The sequence below is a fragment of the Callithrix jacchus genome, chromosome 1 (genome assembly GCF_049354715.1).
Source record: "Callithrix jacchus isolate 240 chromosome 1, calJac240_pri, whole genome shotgun sequence".
Classification (NCBI taxonomy): Eukaryota; Metazoa; Chordata; class Mammalia; order Primates; family Cebidae; genus Callithrix; species Callithrix jacchus.
In genome coordinates this window covers 63231938-63248851 of record NC_133502.1, presented here as the reverse complement: position 1 = coordinate 63248851, position 16914 = coordinate 63231938, and the positions used below count along the sequence as shown (strand labels likewise).

Sequence of the window (16914 nt, the reverse complement as noted above, 5' to 3'; positions counted from 1 at the left end):
CAAATGCACCCCAAATCCCAGCCATGCTGCTTGATCACCACAGGCCTGCCTGGTGACAACAGGCTGTGGTGATTTTATTTGTCACCTTTAGAGCTTGTGTAGCAGTTTTTCTTTCCTACAGGCTCCAGATGTTTGTCCTGCAGACATCTCTTCCAGGAGAAAAGGGAATAGATGAGGATAGGCTGTATTTCCTGGCTGTCGCAAACCTCTGGTCATTAGCATTCCCAGAAGGACATGCAGCATAATGGCTGCAGACTCTATGTGGTGCTGCCCTGGGCTCTGTAGCCTGGAGGGTCCCACATCAGTTGCAGCCTGGCCTGGGTTTGGGTTATTTTAAGCTGCCCCTGCAATGCAGCTGCAAATCCAGAAAAAGAGGGATGAGGTGTCTGCTCATCACGGAAGAGCTCTCTAAGCACATGTTGTCACTGGCTTAGAGAGCAGGAGACAGTATAATTACAGTCATTCCACGAGGTTCATGCTGCTGCATCACCCCTTTCAGGAGCGCCCCTCCCATTTCCTTGGTGCCAATACCTTTTCTTAAAAACCCTCCGGGTAAATTTCAAATTGCCACTGGTAAAAGCAAACTGCCTCATTTAGCTCCTTAGTTATTTGTTTAGATTTAATGTATCTCCATAAAATTTTTTCTTGGAAGGGACTGAAGCCCCTTACCCTCCCCTTTGGGGAAAGGGGGTATCCAAGAGGAGTGGGAGGACGTTTCTTCTTCAACCCCATGACCTCAACTGCATTCCACATGAAGCATTAGCTTTAGGACAACATGGGCACAGACTGAACCCTGAGAATGCAGTTTGCCCACTCATCTACTTATTTATTTGGTGTCTGAATCAACAGGCTCTGGCCAGGAAGAGGAAGAGGGGAAGCTGTGAAACTCCTGTCCTTGGAAAGCTGTGTTTAGTGGACACCTATCGGCCCTGAATGGCAGGCAGAATCCTTGGTTCACAAGGGTAAATTCTCTAACTCTGAACTTCCTTCTATGTCATTTCCATCTGTCTGCCTTTTCTGATTCCTCAGTATTTTTTCTGCTTCATTCATGTATGTATTCATTCATCCATTCAGTGAGCATTCATTAAATGTCAACTACATGCCAGGACTGCATTGGACACAGGGGCCATTGTTCCTGCCCTTGAGTTTACAAGGCAGTGAGGGGCAGAAGAGCAGGGCTGAGTGGGCAGACAGTGAGGTCAGTGCTGCTCTGGGGGAAAGCCCGCATGTCTGGGGCACGTGGAGCTGCAGAGCATTGCCTACTGGGTCTAGGCGCTGGAGAGGCCTCTTGAAGTGGTCCTAGGGAAACAAGGTGGCAATGATTAGGTAGGAACTCAGTGAAAGAAAGAGAAAGATGTTTAGAGGGAAATTTTGAAAATGTGGCCAAAGAGTGTACATGCAAACCCTCTCTCTAGTCCCCACAGCCTTTAGTAAGGGATCAGTTTCCCGAGAACACACTGTGGGCTGGGAGCTCTGTGGAGGATGTGCCAGCCATGGCTCGGGTGCCGATGAGGCTGCTGCCCCCACGTGACATGGAGAAGGCTGTTTGCAGAACAGCCACAGGTAGCAGCACAAAGAACAAGCGTGAATGGGAAACACAGGTCCCAGGAGCTCTGCCTCCCTCTCATGTGTCCATTCACTTCGCAATAGTCACTGAATACCTGCCGCACGCACTGTCCTCGAGACTGGGAAAACAGCCACATCTGAGCCCTTTTGGACGTTTACAGAATGACCAACAAATAAATGAATCCATGGCATGTCAGACCATGATGGAGGAAGACAGATAGGGAGAAAGACAAGGGAAGGAAAGGAGATAGAGCATGCAGGGCTGGCGTGAGGGTGGGAGCTGCCACAGTGACAGGTGCCATTCAAACAAACCCTTGAGGGACCCAGCATGTGAGTGCCTGAAGTAAGGGTGGGCCAGGCAGAGGAAACCTAAGTGCAAAAGCCTCGAGGCAGCAGCAGGCTTGCTGTGTTCAGGGAAAGACAAGGGGGTGTGGGAGGCAGAAGCAGAGCAGTGGGAGGGAGCGGGTGGGGAGGAGAGGGAGCTGGGGCCAGTGCATGGAGGGCCGTGGAGGCTCTGTCTCAGGGCAAGTTGAAAAGTCAATGGAGGCTGTGGGCAGGGGAGTGGCAGATGTGACCTCTGCTTCAATGTGAGCACCCACGATCAGGTCAACATGGGCGCCGGCTTCAGAACAGCCAACTGGTGTCTGGCAAAAACTAACAAAAACAAAAAGAGTCTCCGGATCTCCTGAAACCGATTAAACAAAAATATTTATAGAACACCGAGTACATGAAGGATATTTTGTAGGTAGTTTGGTTCCTCTCCTGAAGGAGAGAGCTTTCCGGGTGAGCTGGCGATACATGCACTTGGGGGAGATGACGGCTCACTGCAGGGCAGTGCATCATCCGTGCTGAAGGAGTGCCAGTGTTTCAGAAATGGACACAGAGCAGGTCAGTTGATGGACAGGGAAGAGGAGCACTCTCTATGTGCCAGCACTGGGCCTTCTGGGGACGAGATGAGCATTTTTCTGTCGTACATGAGACACTGAGGATCGTGCTAGGCAGAGGTGAGCCCTTTCCTGGAAGGAGTTAATCTAGAAAGCATAATCTGTCTCATTTGGGAGGAGCTAAATAAATCTCTCTTCAATGAAGCAAAGGTCAATAAGAAAATGTGTATTTTACGTATAAAATTACCTATCAGAATTTACCATGAGGCATAATCTTAGTCAATTGCCTAAATTAATGATTTCAGACCACAAATACTGAAACACCAAATTGATAAGGTGGCAGCTATTTCAGTTATCTACTGCTGCATAACAAGTGACCCCAAAGCTTAGGGACTTAAAACAATAGTTTGTTATTGCTTATCATTCTGTCAGCTGGGAGGTTCTTCTGCTGGCCTCACCTGGGTTCATGCACAAGGCTACATTTCCTAGGGTGTCAGCTGGGGGATGGGCATAGCTGGGAGGCTGGATCACCTGAGTCTCTCTCCATGTGGTATTGTTTTAAAATATAGGTTTTAGCGCTGCCTCAGGATGTAAAGTGTAACATGGGGGCAGGGTGGGCAGCGTGGGCCTGTGAGACTTGTGTGTGCCCCAAGCTGCCCCCCGCAGCCAGCTCCACAGTGGTCTGCTCTGGTGGATTTGGGTTCCAAATGGAAGGCTGTGTGTTCTCTGCTGCTTATTGTTGCCCCAGTTACTGTGGGGACCGTCAGAGCAGCCTTAGCGCTGTGCAGAGCCCGGGTCTACCTCTCAGCCCTATTTCGGGTTGGTCCTGGTGGAGCTACGCAGGGTTGTGGCAGCACTGCCTCAAAATATGACCACAGATTCCAATTCCCATGAGTTTCCATGGGAATTCATGATGTGGGCAGCTATTGTTGGAGTTTTTGCTGTTCCCATTTTTTTGTGGAGAAGTTGGAGATCGGTTAGGAGTCGGCTTTATGCGAGGAGAGAGAAAAAGCTTGCCGGTGCGCTTTCTGAACTAATTGACAAAAAATGTAAACTACTTGAAAACCTTACCCTCCTTAAAAAAAGAGCATGAAGGCTGTGAAGTAGAGTCATCTTTAAAGGAGGCCAGCTTTGAGGACGAGGCAGCAGAGGCACGAAGTTTGGAGGCAACATGTGAAAAGCGGAGCAGGTCCAATGATGAACTTGAGAATGAGATACTTGGTCTCAAAAAAGAGTTAAAAGAACAGAAATCAAAACATTCTGAACAAAAGCAACTGATGGCGGATATTTCAAAAACGATACAGTCTCTAGAATATAAGTCAAAATCCCTCAAATCACAAGTAGCTGAAGCCAAAATCATCTTCAAGATATCTCAAATGAATGAAGAACGACTGAAGATAGCGATAAAAGATGCCTTGAATGAAAATTCTCAACTTCAGGAAAGCCAGAAACAGCTTTTGCAAGAAGCTGAAGTATGGAAAGAACAAGTGAGTGAACTTAATAAACAAAAAATAACATTGGAAGACTCCGGAGCACACGCAGAGCAAGTTCTAAACGATAAAGACAATCACATGGAGACTCTGACGGAACGCTGGCTGAAGATGAAAGACTGGGCTGCTGTGCTTGGAGAAGACATAATGGAAGATGAGAACTGGAAATTACCAATGAACAGTGAATCAGAAGATGGTGCTAACTCAGATCATCCTCCAGAAGGAGCTTCGAAGAAACTGATTCATGCTGCTAATAAATGCTTCTTTGAAAATCTTGGAAGGAGAAAGAAACCAAATTGATTTTCAGTTATCTGAAGTTGAAAAAACAAAGGAAGAGCTTACACAGTGTACTAAAAATCTTCAGACTCAACAAGCATCTTTGCAGTCAGAAAACACACATTTAGAAAGTGAGAATCAGAAGCTTCAACAGAAACTTAAAATAATGACTCAGTTCTATCAAGAAAATGAAATGAGACTCTATAGGAAATTAACACTACAGGAGAACAGCCAGTTAGAGAAAGAAGAGAAACTTTCTAAAGTAGACAAAAAGATCGTTCATCCCACCGAGGAGCTGGAGACCTACAGAAAGCGAGCCAAAGATCTCGAAGAAGAACTCAAGAGAACTATTGATCACTATCAACGGTGGACCATTGCCTATGAGGAAAAAGCACATCGTGATCAGCTGGCAGCTTGGACTGCTGAGGGAAACCTCAATGATTTAAGGAAAGAAAATGCCCACAGCAGACAAAAATTAACTGAAATAGAGTTTAAATTTAAACTCTTAGGAAAAGATCCTGATGCATTTGATGTTCCAAATAGGGCATTTGGCAGAGAATATTCCCTGTACGGTCCCTCACCAATGGGTGGACCTTCATGTGAAACTAGAGCTTTTCTCTGTCCTCCAAATCTGTTGGAGGGTCCACTCAGACTCTCAGCTTTGCTTCCTGGGGGGAAAGGAAGAGGCTCAAGAGGCCCAGGGAATCCTCTGTATCGTCAGAGTACCAATGAAAGAGGAGAATCAACCTGTGGTGGGTTACCGGATCCTCACAGGGCTCCTTCTGACACTGGGTTCCTGTCACCTCGGTGGGAACAGGACCGTAGGATGATGTTTCCTCCACCAGGACACCAGGTCTACTGTGGTTGTTGACAAATGGGAAAGTAACTTTATGCTTAAATAAATTGTAGTTGGTTTAAAAAATATATACATATATGTTTTATTATTATTCAGGTTTGGAGAGACCAAGAGGTCAAGAATCTATTGCCACTGAAAAGACTGACTCACAGATCCCAAGAGAAGGAAAAGTACTATGCCATGCAGGAGCACATAGGGAGGCACTGTGGTCACTGAGAAGGCAGGAGTGATGGGAAAAGATGCACAAGAGCCTTTATTGTGGTTTCCATGGGAAGGAATGAGTGAGGCAAGATGAACCGGGTTAAGGTTAGCCACTATAGTGTGAGTAATTTCCGCAGGCTCTGGCATAGGGGCTGTCCCTAGTTGTCTGGTACCTGGCCCTGGGGTGATTAGAGCAGAGGAATAGTGGCCTAGACCATGTAAGTTCTGAGGAAAGCTGATGAAGTGGGTAGCTGGGGACATCAACTCTGGATTGGTTAGTTTGTGTGTTAAAAGCATGGCCTGGCCAACACAGTGAAACCCTGTTGCTAGTAAAAGTAAAAAAAAATTGCACACCTGTAGTCCCAGCTACTTGGGAGGCTGAGGCAGGAGAATCGGTTGAACCTGGGAGGTGGAGGTTGCAGTGAGCCAAGATCGTGCCACTGTACTCCAACCTGGGCAACACAGTGAGACACCATCTCAAAAAAGTAAATAAGTATTGAGAAGTCATCTCTTTAGGCCCTGGATGGGCTCCTCATGTGTCAACAGTTCCTGTATCCATAAAGGAATGCTAACTTTTGCTACAATTAAGTTTAACACTGATTTGCTTCCTTTTTTTTTTTTTAAGGCTCTAAGTGCTAAGAAATAAGTATATAGAAATGAAAGTTTTGTTACAAGTGTTCCTTCGATTTTTGCCTAGTTGTATCTCAAGAATCTTATAGCAATCTACAACCAAAAATGGTTTATAATAATGAACTGATAATTCCCTTAGTCTTCTGAAATTTTATTAAAAGTAAAACCCCATAAGACATTTGATTTTCAAAAGGATTTATTCTCCAGTACTCATCCAGTCTCTCAGTAACTGTATACAGTAGCAAGTTATTTTTGTTTGATGGTTTGGAAATGTTTATACCCCTGGGCAATGCTAAGATTGAAGGTAAGAGGCATGAAATACAGTATATATGGAAGCTGAGTATCTGGAAATATCCTTAAAATTATCCACGCCTGCTTTAACTTGAAAATCTTCAAGAGAGTGGTAAGCTAATTTCAAAGATCTAACCTAAATAATTTTCAGAGATGCTGTTTGAATGGAAACCATGGGACAGTAGGAAAGATACATAAACTCTGTACCCTAGTTGGTAAATTTGTTTCTCCCAGAGGTATGGGTTAATGGTTTGGAAGGTGCTTTACAAATAGACTAGGATTGAACAGCTAAGAGGATGGTAGATTGTGCAAGCCAATTTCCTCATTGTCGGGGAGAGAAGTTACAAAAAAGCATGAGAAGAAGGCTAGAATGAACCTTGTAGTATTGGGTCAGTTGCACATGTCAGTATTGGCTCATGCTTAATTTAATATTACATTTATTAATATTAATGTACAGACGGAGAGATACAGAAATGACTGTAGAGATGTGTGGACAGTTAAACAATTATACAGTGTACACAGGTTAGTATACACATATATACTTCCTAGCTGTCTGCTGAGAGGACCTAGAAGCAGTGACACCCCAGGAGCAACAAACACACCCAGCACCCAGATCTTGGTTTGGAAACCAGTGGGAACCAAGGCTCCTTGTTGAAATGGATGATACTGGGGCTGAGACAGAGAAGGTAAAGATGAGGCTAGACCATCTTCTTGTAGTGCCAGAAAGGAAGGAAGTATTCCAAAAGGATAGGGGCACATCAAAGGGACATGGGGGCTGACCTGAAACAATTCCCGATGGCCAGAGCTAGAACAATTGAAGCAAGAAAACAAACGACTTACTATTGGATATATTCCCACCCCCAACCTCACCCCCAAAGGTGGAGATTAATTCCTCTCCACTTGAGTACGCACTGGACTGTGTGACTTGCTTATAGTGAACACGGCATGAACATGGACAATTATGAAGTTTCTAGTGGAGAGCCTGGCAGACACTGCCTTACTCTAGTGATCAGGGTGAACAACACCAGGAATAAGTAATGCTGATGCTGTGACTCCCTCAAATGATGTGACGACAAGGGCACTTCACCTTTGTGGTTTTCCCCAAAGTCCATAACCTTAGTCCAATTGTGAGACAAACCCAAATTAAGCAACAGTCTACAAAATACCTAAGCAGTACTCAAAAACGTCAAAGTCCCGAAAAACAAGAAAAGATTTGCAGACTGCCAGAGACTATCAGAAATGAAAGCTGAAAGACGACTAAATGTAAATACAGCGAATGGATGAGGTTAGGTTCCATACCACAGGTTTTGCATGTTAAGATTTAAAAATTGTTAATTTTTTTTTTTTCTTAGAGATGGAGTCTCGCTTTGTCACCAGGCTGAAGTGCAGTGGCATGATCTCAGCTCACTACAACCTCCACCTCCCGGGTTCAAGCAATTCTCCTGCTTCAGCCTCCCAAGTAGCTGGTACTACAGGCACACGCTATCACACTCAGCTAAGTTTTGTATTTTTAGTAGAGATGTGGTTTCACCACGTTGGCCAGGATGGCTTCGATCTCCTGACTTCATGACCCACCCATCTCAGCCTTCCAAAGTGCTGTGATTACAGGCATGAGCCATCATGCCCAGCCAAAAATTGTTAAATCTTTAAAAGATGTATATATTCCCGGCTGGGCACAGGGGCTCACAACCATAATCCCAGCACTTTAGGAGGCTGAGGCAGGTGGATTCAAGGTCAGGAGTTCAAGACCAGGCTGGCCAATATGGTGAAACCCCATCTTTACTAAAAATACAAAAATTAGCTGCGTGTGGTGGCAGGCACCTGTAATCCCAGCTACTTGGGAGGCTGAGGTAGAGAACTGCTTGAACCTGGGAGAAGGAGGTTTCAGTGAGCTGAGATTGCACCACTGTACTCCAGCCTGGGTGACAGAGTGAGACTCCACCTCAAAAAACAAAAAAGAAAGATGTATATATTCCAGATTTCAGCAAGTGCTTGTTAATGACCCTAAATGTATTTTCCCCTACTCTTCACTTTAGCACTGTTCCCTGTATCTGCCTGGCTCATGTCCCTGTGAGAGGTGCTAAGCAAAGCTTGTTTCTTCTTTCATGAAATACTCTCATCTCACCAAAGTGCATACTATTAGATGATGTTAACACACGACAGGACCCAGCACATGTGTGCCATGTGTCCCTCATTTGTTCGACATCACTCTCTAGTTTCTGGTAGTTTCATTACCATTTCCACTCCTCACCTCTGGCCTCTTCCTTCCTCATCTGTAGGACTGCCATCTTCTGACAAGATCTGCAGACCAGCCCACACTTCCCAGGGCTGACCCTCCAACCCAGACTCTTTCATGAATCCTATGAGGGACTGTACTTAAGGACAGCTGGTCCCTGGTGAAGATCACTGGAATGATTTTCAAACTACTCAGAATCAGGTCACATTGAAAATTTGCACACATTATTGTATCATAATTAAATATATTCTCAAACCTTTAGTCACATAATAATAAACACAAATCATAATGTGAATAATAACATATGGTCGGCATCCCTCTGAGTAGGCATTATTATCCTCGCTTTATGGTTAAGGAAATTGGGGCTCAAAGAGGTCAAGTAATTTACCACAATCACACAAGTAGGTAGAGGCAGGCTAGCATCCCATTTCTGCTCTATGGGACTGCAAAGCCCGATGCTCACATTCATTCCACTATACCTACTGCCTTGAGTTCAAAACTTACAGGGTTTTAGACTTTTCAGACTCATGATACTAATCAAGAACAATTTTAAGTATTAAGAGTTTCCTCTGCTTCATTCTGTTTCCAAAAGAAAATATACATCACATGAACTAATTATCATCCCAACACGAACTCATTGAAGCCTCTCCTCAGTGTGACTTAGGATTGCACTGGCCTTGCCATCCAGCTTGCTTCTTCAGTTCTGACACCCAGTCAGGATTGTCATCTTCTTCCTCAAAGTCCCTGGGAAAAAAACAGTTTGGACCATAAACGTCTACATTTGGGCCACGGAATCTGTTGATGAATTCAAAGCAGAACCACCATAACAATATTTAAGCTTCTGAAAAATGAGTTCCGTAACACAACTGAAGGGGAGAAATTGTTAGTTCTAACAAAAGATCACTTCTTTTACTGTTTCTAAAACTTTCAAAAATGTAAAACCTAATGTATTAAGAAATTACAAGTCCAAGCTGAAAGGTTATATAGATGTAGGGCTCAATCAGGAATTTTATAATCATAGTGTAAGGATTGTAACCCATCCCAGACAAAAGATCAGGATATAAACACCCATTTATGATGAAATAGGTCCCTGCTAAACCTCAAATTATCATGGTCTAATTTAAATCACACACACACACACACACACAGACACACACACACCCAGCTAAAGCTTTCAACGCATATCACAACATACGTGTCCTCCTCATCTCGCCCAGGCTCAAGTCGCTCTGGATCCAAAATGACAGAATCATGACCTCCATCAACATTGTCCGATGCTTCTGTTTCTTCAGACAGGGGACCTTTCAAGAACCCTTCCGAGCCTTCAGGAGATACGAACAGAAAATATACCAATTTACACAGTATTTACTTATTTCATGCAGTTTGACTAAACTCCTCCACAAGCTTGCTGGCTAACTGAGGACAGTGCCACGTCCCATAACTGTTTTATAGTGTCTCCACACATTACCCAACATGACTGTGGGCATAAATCAGGCCCCTGAAGCAGAAGCACCAGGACGTGAATTAAATGTATAAACAGTACTTTCTTTTTCCTTTTTTTTTGAGTCAGAGTCTCACTCTGTCACCCAGACTCGAGTGCAGTGGCATGATTATAGCTCAGTTCAGCCTCGATCTTCCAGGCTCAAGAGATCCTCCTACCTTAGACTCTTAAGTAGCTGGGACTATAGGTGTCCAGAACCATGCCTGGCTAATTATCTTAGTAGAGTCGAGGTCTCTCTATGTTGCCCAGGCTTGTCTTGAACTCCTGAGCTCAAGTAATCCTCCTGCTTCAGCCTCCCAGAGGGCTGGGATTACAGCCGTGAGCCACCACACCCAGCCTATAAACATAATTTTCTTTAAGAGAAAAAAAAAAACTTGAAAAATTACAATAAAACCCTCCAAATATAAGAATGTATATTAAGGCAATAAAAGTTACCTTTGGAAATTGGATTATAGCAATTTTTTTCCCCTCCCAAGTCTTCACAATGAGGGGGAAGAAAAATAGGAAACTGAAGGAAGACTACATGTATGCTTTAAAAAATTTTTCCAGGTAGTAATTAATTCTAGATTTTTCACAAACAGCATGAAAACCTAACCTAAAAACATGGGCTGAATCTTATAAAAGGCATTTCAAAATAGAACTATGATACAGTTTTTGAACAGGGAGTTTCCTAAAATGACAAAACTTCATCACTAAACCGGACACAAAAGCCAGGACCTAAGATTGCTAAATTAAAATTCATAACCATTAACCTTCCTTAACATCTCCCTCCCATGCTTCAGCCTCTCCTTAGGGCTTTCATGATGTTTGGTGCTCCTCTCCAGCTGAATGCATACACCACAGAGCACGATCATTCTTTATCGGTGTGCTTACATCCCAGGTAATGAACCCCTTCATCCTTAGGGCAGGAAATGTGTTTATTCTTTTTTTATCTTAACCTATGTTAGGCATTCAATAAATATTGACCAAATAAACAATCATTGCAATAAATATAGTCAGACTTGCCATACCATTACATGCTCTACTTGGTATAATTTATCATAGATCTTAACCTAGCAAGGTAGCTTAGTAATTAAATTATCATAATTATAATACACACACACATATACATATCTAATGCAGACCACTGGCCTAGATTCCTAAGGATAGTATTATAAAAAATTATTTTATACAATTTTAGTAAAAATATCTGTTAAAAAAATTAAAAATCAAATCCTAATTGATCATCCTTTTTGAGCTCTATTCAATGACAGAGTTTAGGCATACCGCAGAAGAAACCTTGGAGTTGTTGCTAAGGCAATGGCATATCACATGATAAAAATGGGCTACTCTTCAAGGATAGCAGTAGCAGGATTATGAAAATAAGCAAAGATATGAGCAAATAGAAGTAATGTAGCTCTATGAAAAACTTTAATTGTAGCTTAAGACTGGCTAGAAAAGATGCAAAAACATGCAAAAATACAATGCTATGAATTATTCTATAACTTTGAAATCAAAGGGTTTCTGGGAGGAGAAACCCTTTGATTTTAGTTTTGGAAGGTGAGAAAAATTTCTGTGGATGGATAGTGGTGATGGCTGGACAACAGTGTGAAGCACTGAGTGCCCCTGAACTGTGCACTTTAAAATGGTTCGGAGGTAAATTTTATGTTGTATCTATTTACCACAATCTTCAAAAACTCAAAGGGTTTCCAAGGTCGCATACAGACATGAATTACCTGGCCTATATATTGTGTATGTTTGAAATGCCAAGCTGAGGTCAGCATTCTGAAGGATGTTCAACAAAGTGCCAGGGGTCTCTCTCAGCCACTGCTTACGAGTAGTATTTTTGCTGTACTTTATTACAGAGCCACCTAGTTATAAAAGACAAAAATTAGTGTCGAATAAAAAAAGATTTTTCAGCACGTACCTTCCGGATCATATTTTCAAGCAAAGTTATTTATGTCTGACTGTCAACTAAAATCTACTTCACTCACCTGTATGAGCAATGCTCTGATGTGTGACACTAATTACCCTTCACAGACATTACAAACCTCTAGCGTACCGAATAACTACTAGAAAAAGTTCTCTAATAAAATAATAGTCTTCAGTCTGACTACTAACCTCTATCATCCTCTGCTGTTAAACTGGAGGTGAGTATGGATGCATTTTCCAGAGCTGTAAGAGCTGTATTAGCTACATTTTTCTCCCACTGTCGCCTGTGAAGATTTGGTGAACTGGCTTTCCGCAGATGGACTGACTTGTTACCTGATTTTAAAGTGTAAGAAAGGAATGCCAAGCATGTATTTTACGTATTCCTCTCTGTCCACACACATACTCTAACAACAATATGGAAGTGTTTCTTTTCTCTTTCAAACGCAGATCTAGCAACAATGTCCTTTCAAATCTAAGCAAAGGACATTTTTTAAAAACTCCAAAATGAAAAGTTAAAATGAATTGTTAATGTGACTGAATTAAAAAAATAGATATGTATATAGTTACATATTCCACATTGTACAAGAATAAAGCCCTGGGAGGACTTACACACACACAGGAGGACATGCTTTTTATATTGTATAATGCAATAAATAGTACTCTTCCTAATGGCTCTTACTGATATATACTATTCTGTCTTTTGTGGTAAATAATATATTCCTAAAACATTAAATAAGTTACTAGGTAAGCAAAAAAATACTGACTTGTACTCTTGTTTATGATACCTGAGACCTAGTAACATAAAAATTGGTATATCCTCTGCATTTACCAACTCCTCATCTAAGAAGTGATTAGAATTTGAATAAGTTACCTTTTTCTTCTCTGTTTACTCTTCTCAATGCACTTTCAACTGAATTTTCATTAATGCCTTCCAAATCAGGATGGCTACCCTTTCTGTCTTGTTCTTCCTCCTGCTTTAAAAGAAATTTAAAATACAGATTAAATAATGCTTGATTTGCTAAAAAAAAAAAAAAAAGGTAAACACATAGGCAAAGTTAGCTATTTTAATTTCAAATAGAAATTAATGGATTAAAAAACATGACTAATCATAGAACCCCAAAGACATGTATATTAATAGCCATGTATATGTATTTAATAACATGTATATTAACCATGAACCTACATACATGTATATAATAGATATATACAGTCGTAGCCATTAATATCAATGATTATAAGTATGAAAAGGATATATTAAAATGACAGATGTTTGGCAACTCTTTATCAGGAAAAGAGGAACAAAAAATTTCAATATGGTGTGCTGTATTAGGCTTTACAAACTATAATATCAAAATGAGATACTGTATAAAGTTGCCATATAGAATCAAAACGTTACCACTTAATTCAGTATCTTTCCAAATTATCTAAGCCCTTGATTTATTTCATGAAATATAATAATACACTCTCTAGTTTATTAAATCTGCATCTATTTTGAGGAGTACATACTGAATGCCTAAACAGTCCCAGGCAAACAAGTTCTCAGTTATTTGTTGAATGAATAAATAAACAGCACGTTTGGCTGGCATGTGGGATTTTCTTATTTGTAAGCAGTGGTTCTCACACTTCTCTTCCTACACATGTAGGGAACACAAAAGTCTGTCACTTTTCAGTGGTGGCTCACTTAAAGCAGTGATTTCAAAGCCTCCTATACTCAAGATCCACATCAGAATCCTGGAGGAGGAGCAGAGAGGGGTAGCTGTGAAAAGTTCCCAGCGGACTCCAGTGTTTCCCTGCCATTGAGGATCACTGCTCTCTGCGTCTGAAGGGGCCTCCCACCTTTTCTGGATGCTCCTCAATCTGCCTTAATTGCCACCATCCTTTGCTGGCCTGCACATGAGTTTTCCTGCCTCAAGTCCTTCATGCCCTGACTGAGGTTTTGGCCTTCTCTCCATTCTGTTTACATGTTGCACCCTTTTCATTTTGTGAATACATATTGCTGTGTTCACTACAGGCGGTATCAAATTATAGCGTGTGGACACAGATCATCTGCAAAGGGGCACAAGGAAACATTTTAGGGGATAGAAACTCCTTTCTTTTTGAGACAGGGTCTTGCTGTGTCACCCAGGCTGGAGTGCAGTGGTGCAATCATAGCTCACCGTAGCCTCAACCTCCCAGGCTCAGGCAATCCTTCTGCCTCAGCTTCCCAATAGTTGGGACTACAGGCATGTGCCACCATGCCCAGCTACAATTTTTCATTGTTTGTAGAGATGGGGTCTCACTGTGTTACCCAGGCTGGTCTCATATTCCTGGCCTCAATCAATCCTCCCACCTCTGCCATCCAGAGTCTCGATATTACAGGCATAAGCCACCATGTCTGGCCTGGAAGTCCTATATGATGACTGTGGCAGGGGTTACATGGATGTTTAAATACCATCATCAAAATTTATCAAATTGTGTATTAAAATGGGTAAATTTTGGGTCAGGTGCCGTGGCTCATGCCTGTAATCCCAGCACTTTGGGAGGCCAAGGCGGGCGGATCATGAGGTCAAGAGATCGAGACCATCCTGGTCAACACGGTGAAACACCGTCTCTGCTAAAAATACAAAAAATTAGCTGGGCACAGTGATGCGTGCCTGTAATCCCAGCTACTCAGGAGGCTGAGGCAGGAGAATTGCCTGGACTCAGGAGGCGGAGAATGCGGTGAGCTGAGATTGTGCCATTGCACTCCAGCCTGGGTAACAAGAGCGAAACTCCGTCTCAAAAAAAAGGGGTAAATTTTGTGGCATGTAAATTATAACTCAAAAAGCTGGGAAAAAACAGACACCATAATGAAAACAAAAAAGTACAGAGGCCTGTATTCTATTTGTAACAACATAATGGTGGGATGTTATTTATTTACAACTTATGGTTTATTCAAAACACTTACAAGTTTAATTACTAGTACATTCCATAGAGAGAGTAATTTGTTGTCAATACAACATATTTTCCTTTTTGAATTAAACGGTTAGGCCAGGTGAGGTGGTTCACCTGTACATCCCAGCACTTTGGGAGGCCAAGGCAGAAGGATCAATTAAGCCCAAGAATTTAACGCCAGCCTGGGCAACATGGTGAGAAAAAGTTAAAAAATTATCTCTAGAAAAAGTTAAATTATCTGGGTGTGGTGGCTTGCACCTGTAGTTCCAGCTACTTAAGAGGCTGAGGTGGGAGGATCCCTTCAGCCCAAGAGGTCGAGCCTGCAGTGAATGGTATTCATACTACTGCACTCCAGCCTGGGCAACAGAGTGAGATGAAAAGAAGAAAGAGGAGGAAGGAAGGGAGGGAGAGAGAGGAGAATGAGGCAGGGAGGGAAGGGGAAGGGAAGGAAGGAGGGAGGAAGGAGAAGAGGGAGAGAGAAAAAGGAAGGAAGGAAGGAAAGAAGGAAATGAACGAGAAAGGGAAAGGAGAGGAGAGCAAAGCAAGGTTAATGAAATACTGAAGTAAAAAATCAATAGTACATGATTTGCTAAGGTGGGTGTGACAACACTGGAACATTAATCAGCTGTTAATATCCACAGCTTTATGGAAGCTTCAGTGTAAAAGAATGTCACAGTTGCCCAGGGACAGATAGGACGAACAGGACCCCGAATGCCAGCCTAAAAATTGATTCTTGGGATAATAAGAAGGCACTACAAGGCATTCAACAGAAAAACGTTAAGATCAAAATAGTAATCTAAATGTTATTCAGCACAGCAATAAAAAGAAATGAAGTTTTCACACACAGAAGAACTTAAAAACACTATGTAAGTGAAAGAGGCCAGACACAAAAGGACAAAAATTGTATGATTCCACTTATATGAAATACTTAGAATCAGCAAATTCACACAGAGATTTGAGCGGCTACCAGATTTGAGATTAGAGGCTGCCAGGGCTGCAGTGGTGGAAGTGGGAGTTATTGTTTAATAGGTACAGAGATTCTGTTTGGGATGATAAAAAGTTTTGGAAATAGACAGTAGTGATGGTTGCACAATATTATGAATGTAATTAAGACCACTGAATTGTACACTTAGAATTGGCTAAAATGGCATATTTTATGTTATGTATATTCAACCACCATAAAAAAACAAAAAGCAGGACAGGCGTGGTGGCTCACACCTGTAATCCCAGCACTCTGGGAGGCTGAGGCAGGCAGATCACATGAGACCAGGAGTTCAAGACCGGCCTAGCCAACATAGCAAAACTCCATCTCTACTAAGACAAAAAATTAGCTGGGCATGGTGGCCCGTGCCTGTAGTCCCAGCTAACCAGGAGGTTGAGGCATGAGAATCACTTGAACCCAGGAGGCAGAGGTTGCAGTGAGCTGTGATCGTGCCACTGTACTCTAGCCTGGGTGGCAGAGGGAGATTCTGTTTCAAAATAAACAAATAAACAAAAAAGCAGCCAGGTCCAGTGGCTCACACCTATAATCCCAGCACCATGAGAGGCCAAGGCAGGAGGATCACTTGAGGACAGGTGTTTGAGACCAGCCCAGGTAACATGGCAAAACTCCATCTCTAAAAAAAAAGCCAAACAAAAAATTAGCTGGGCATGATGGCACATGCCTGTAGTCCCAGCTACTTGGGAGGCTGAGGTGGGAAGATCACTTGAGCCCAGGAGTTCGAAGAAGCCAGGTTCACGCCACCATACTCCAGCTTGGATGCCAGAGTGAGACCTCATCTCAAATAAATAAATAAACACAAATAAATAAAGCCACAGTAATGCAAGATTTTCATGACTGAAAGCAGGACAAAATTCTTGCACATCTGTATTGAAACCACTGCCATCAATAATTACAAATGGAAAGACAGTAAATGGTGACCTAAAGTGGCTCAGCTGACAGTGCAGGAGAACAGCTACCAGTTATTTCACAGGCCAAAAGATGAAGAACTACTTAACTGGAGGGACCAGGTCAGTCTTCCAAATATCTCATGTACTGAAGGGTACTCACTACCCAGGAGTTGGATGTTTCATAAATGTGATTTTTTTTTTTTTTTTGAGATGGAGTTTCCCTCCTGTCGCCCAGGCTGGAGTGCAACGGCGTAATGTCAGCTCAGTGC

General features: G+C 42.4%; 2 protein-coding genes across 9 annotated transcripts in view; one reads left to right on the top strand and one right to left on the bottom strand.

The window, feature by feature from the left end:
* Positions 1–3215: 3215 nt before the first annotated feature.
* LOC100404894 (melanoma inhibitory activity protein 2-like) lies at positions 3216–5148 on the top strand. The gene is given in 3 exon segments (XM_035297257.3): positions 3216–3525; positions 3527–4191; positions 4193–5148. Coding segments are annotated over 3 exon segments (1767 nt in total). The 5' UTR covers positions 3216–3318; the 3' UTR covers positions 5088–5148.
* A 3509-nt stretch (positions 5149–8657) lies between these two features.
* Positions 8658–16914, bottom strand: part of NEK3 (NIMA related kinase 3) — a 31382-nt gene continuing 23125 nt past the window's right edge. For 6 of the 8 annotated variants that reach the window (XM_078351878.1, XM_078352059.1, XM_035297225.3 and 3 more), the window contains 5 exons: positions 12714–12816; positions 12032–12175; positions 11647–11781; positions 9626–9752; positions 8658–9174 (listed from right to left, as the gene is read on the bottom strand). In XM_078351878.1, coding sequence (XP_078208004.1) covers positions 9081–9174; positions 9626–9752; positions 11647–11781; positions 12032–12175; positions 12714–12816 — 603 coding nt within the window. In that variant the 3' untranslated portion in view covers positions 8658–9080. The remainder of the gene's footprint in view (positions 9175–9625; positions 9753–11646; positions 11782–12031; positions 12176–12713; positions 12817–16914) is intronic. The other 2 variants (XM_078351913.1, XM_078352075.1) reach the window with 1 other exon arrangement.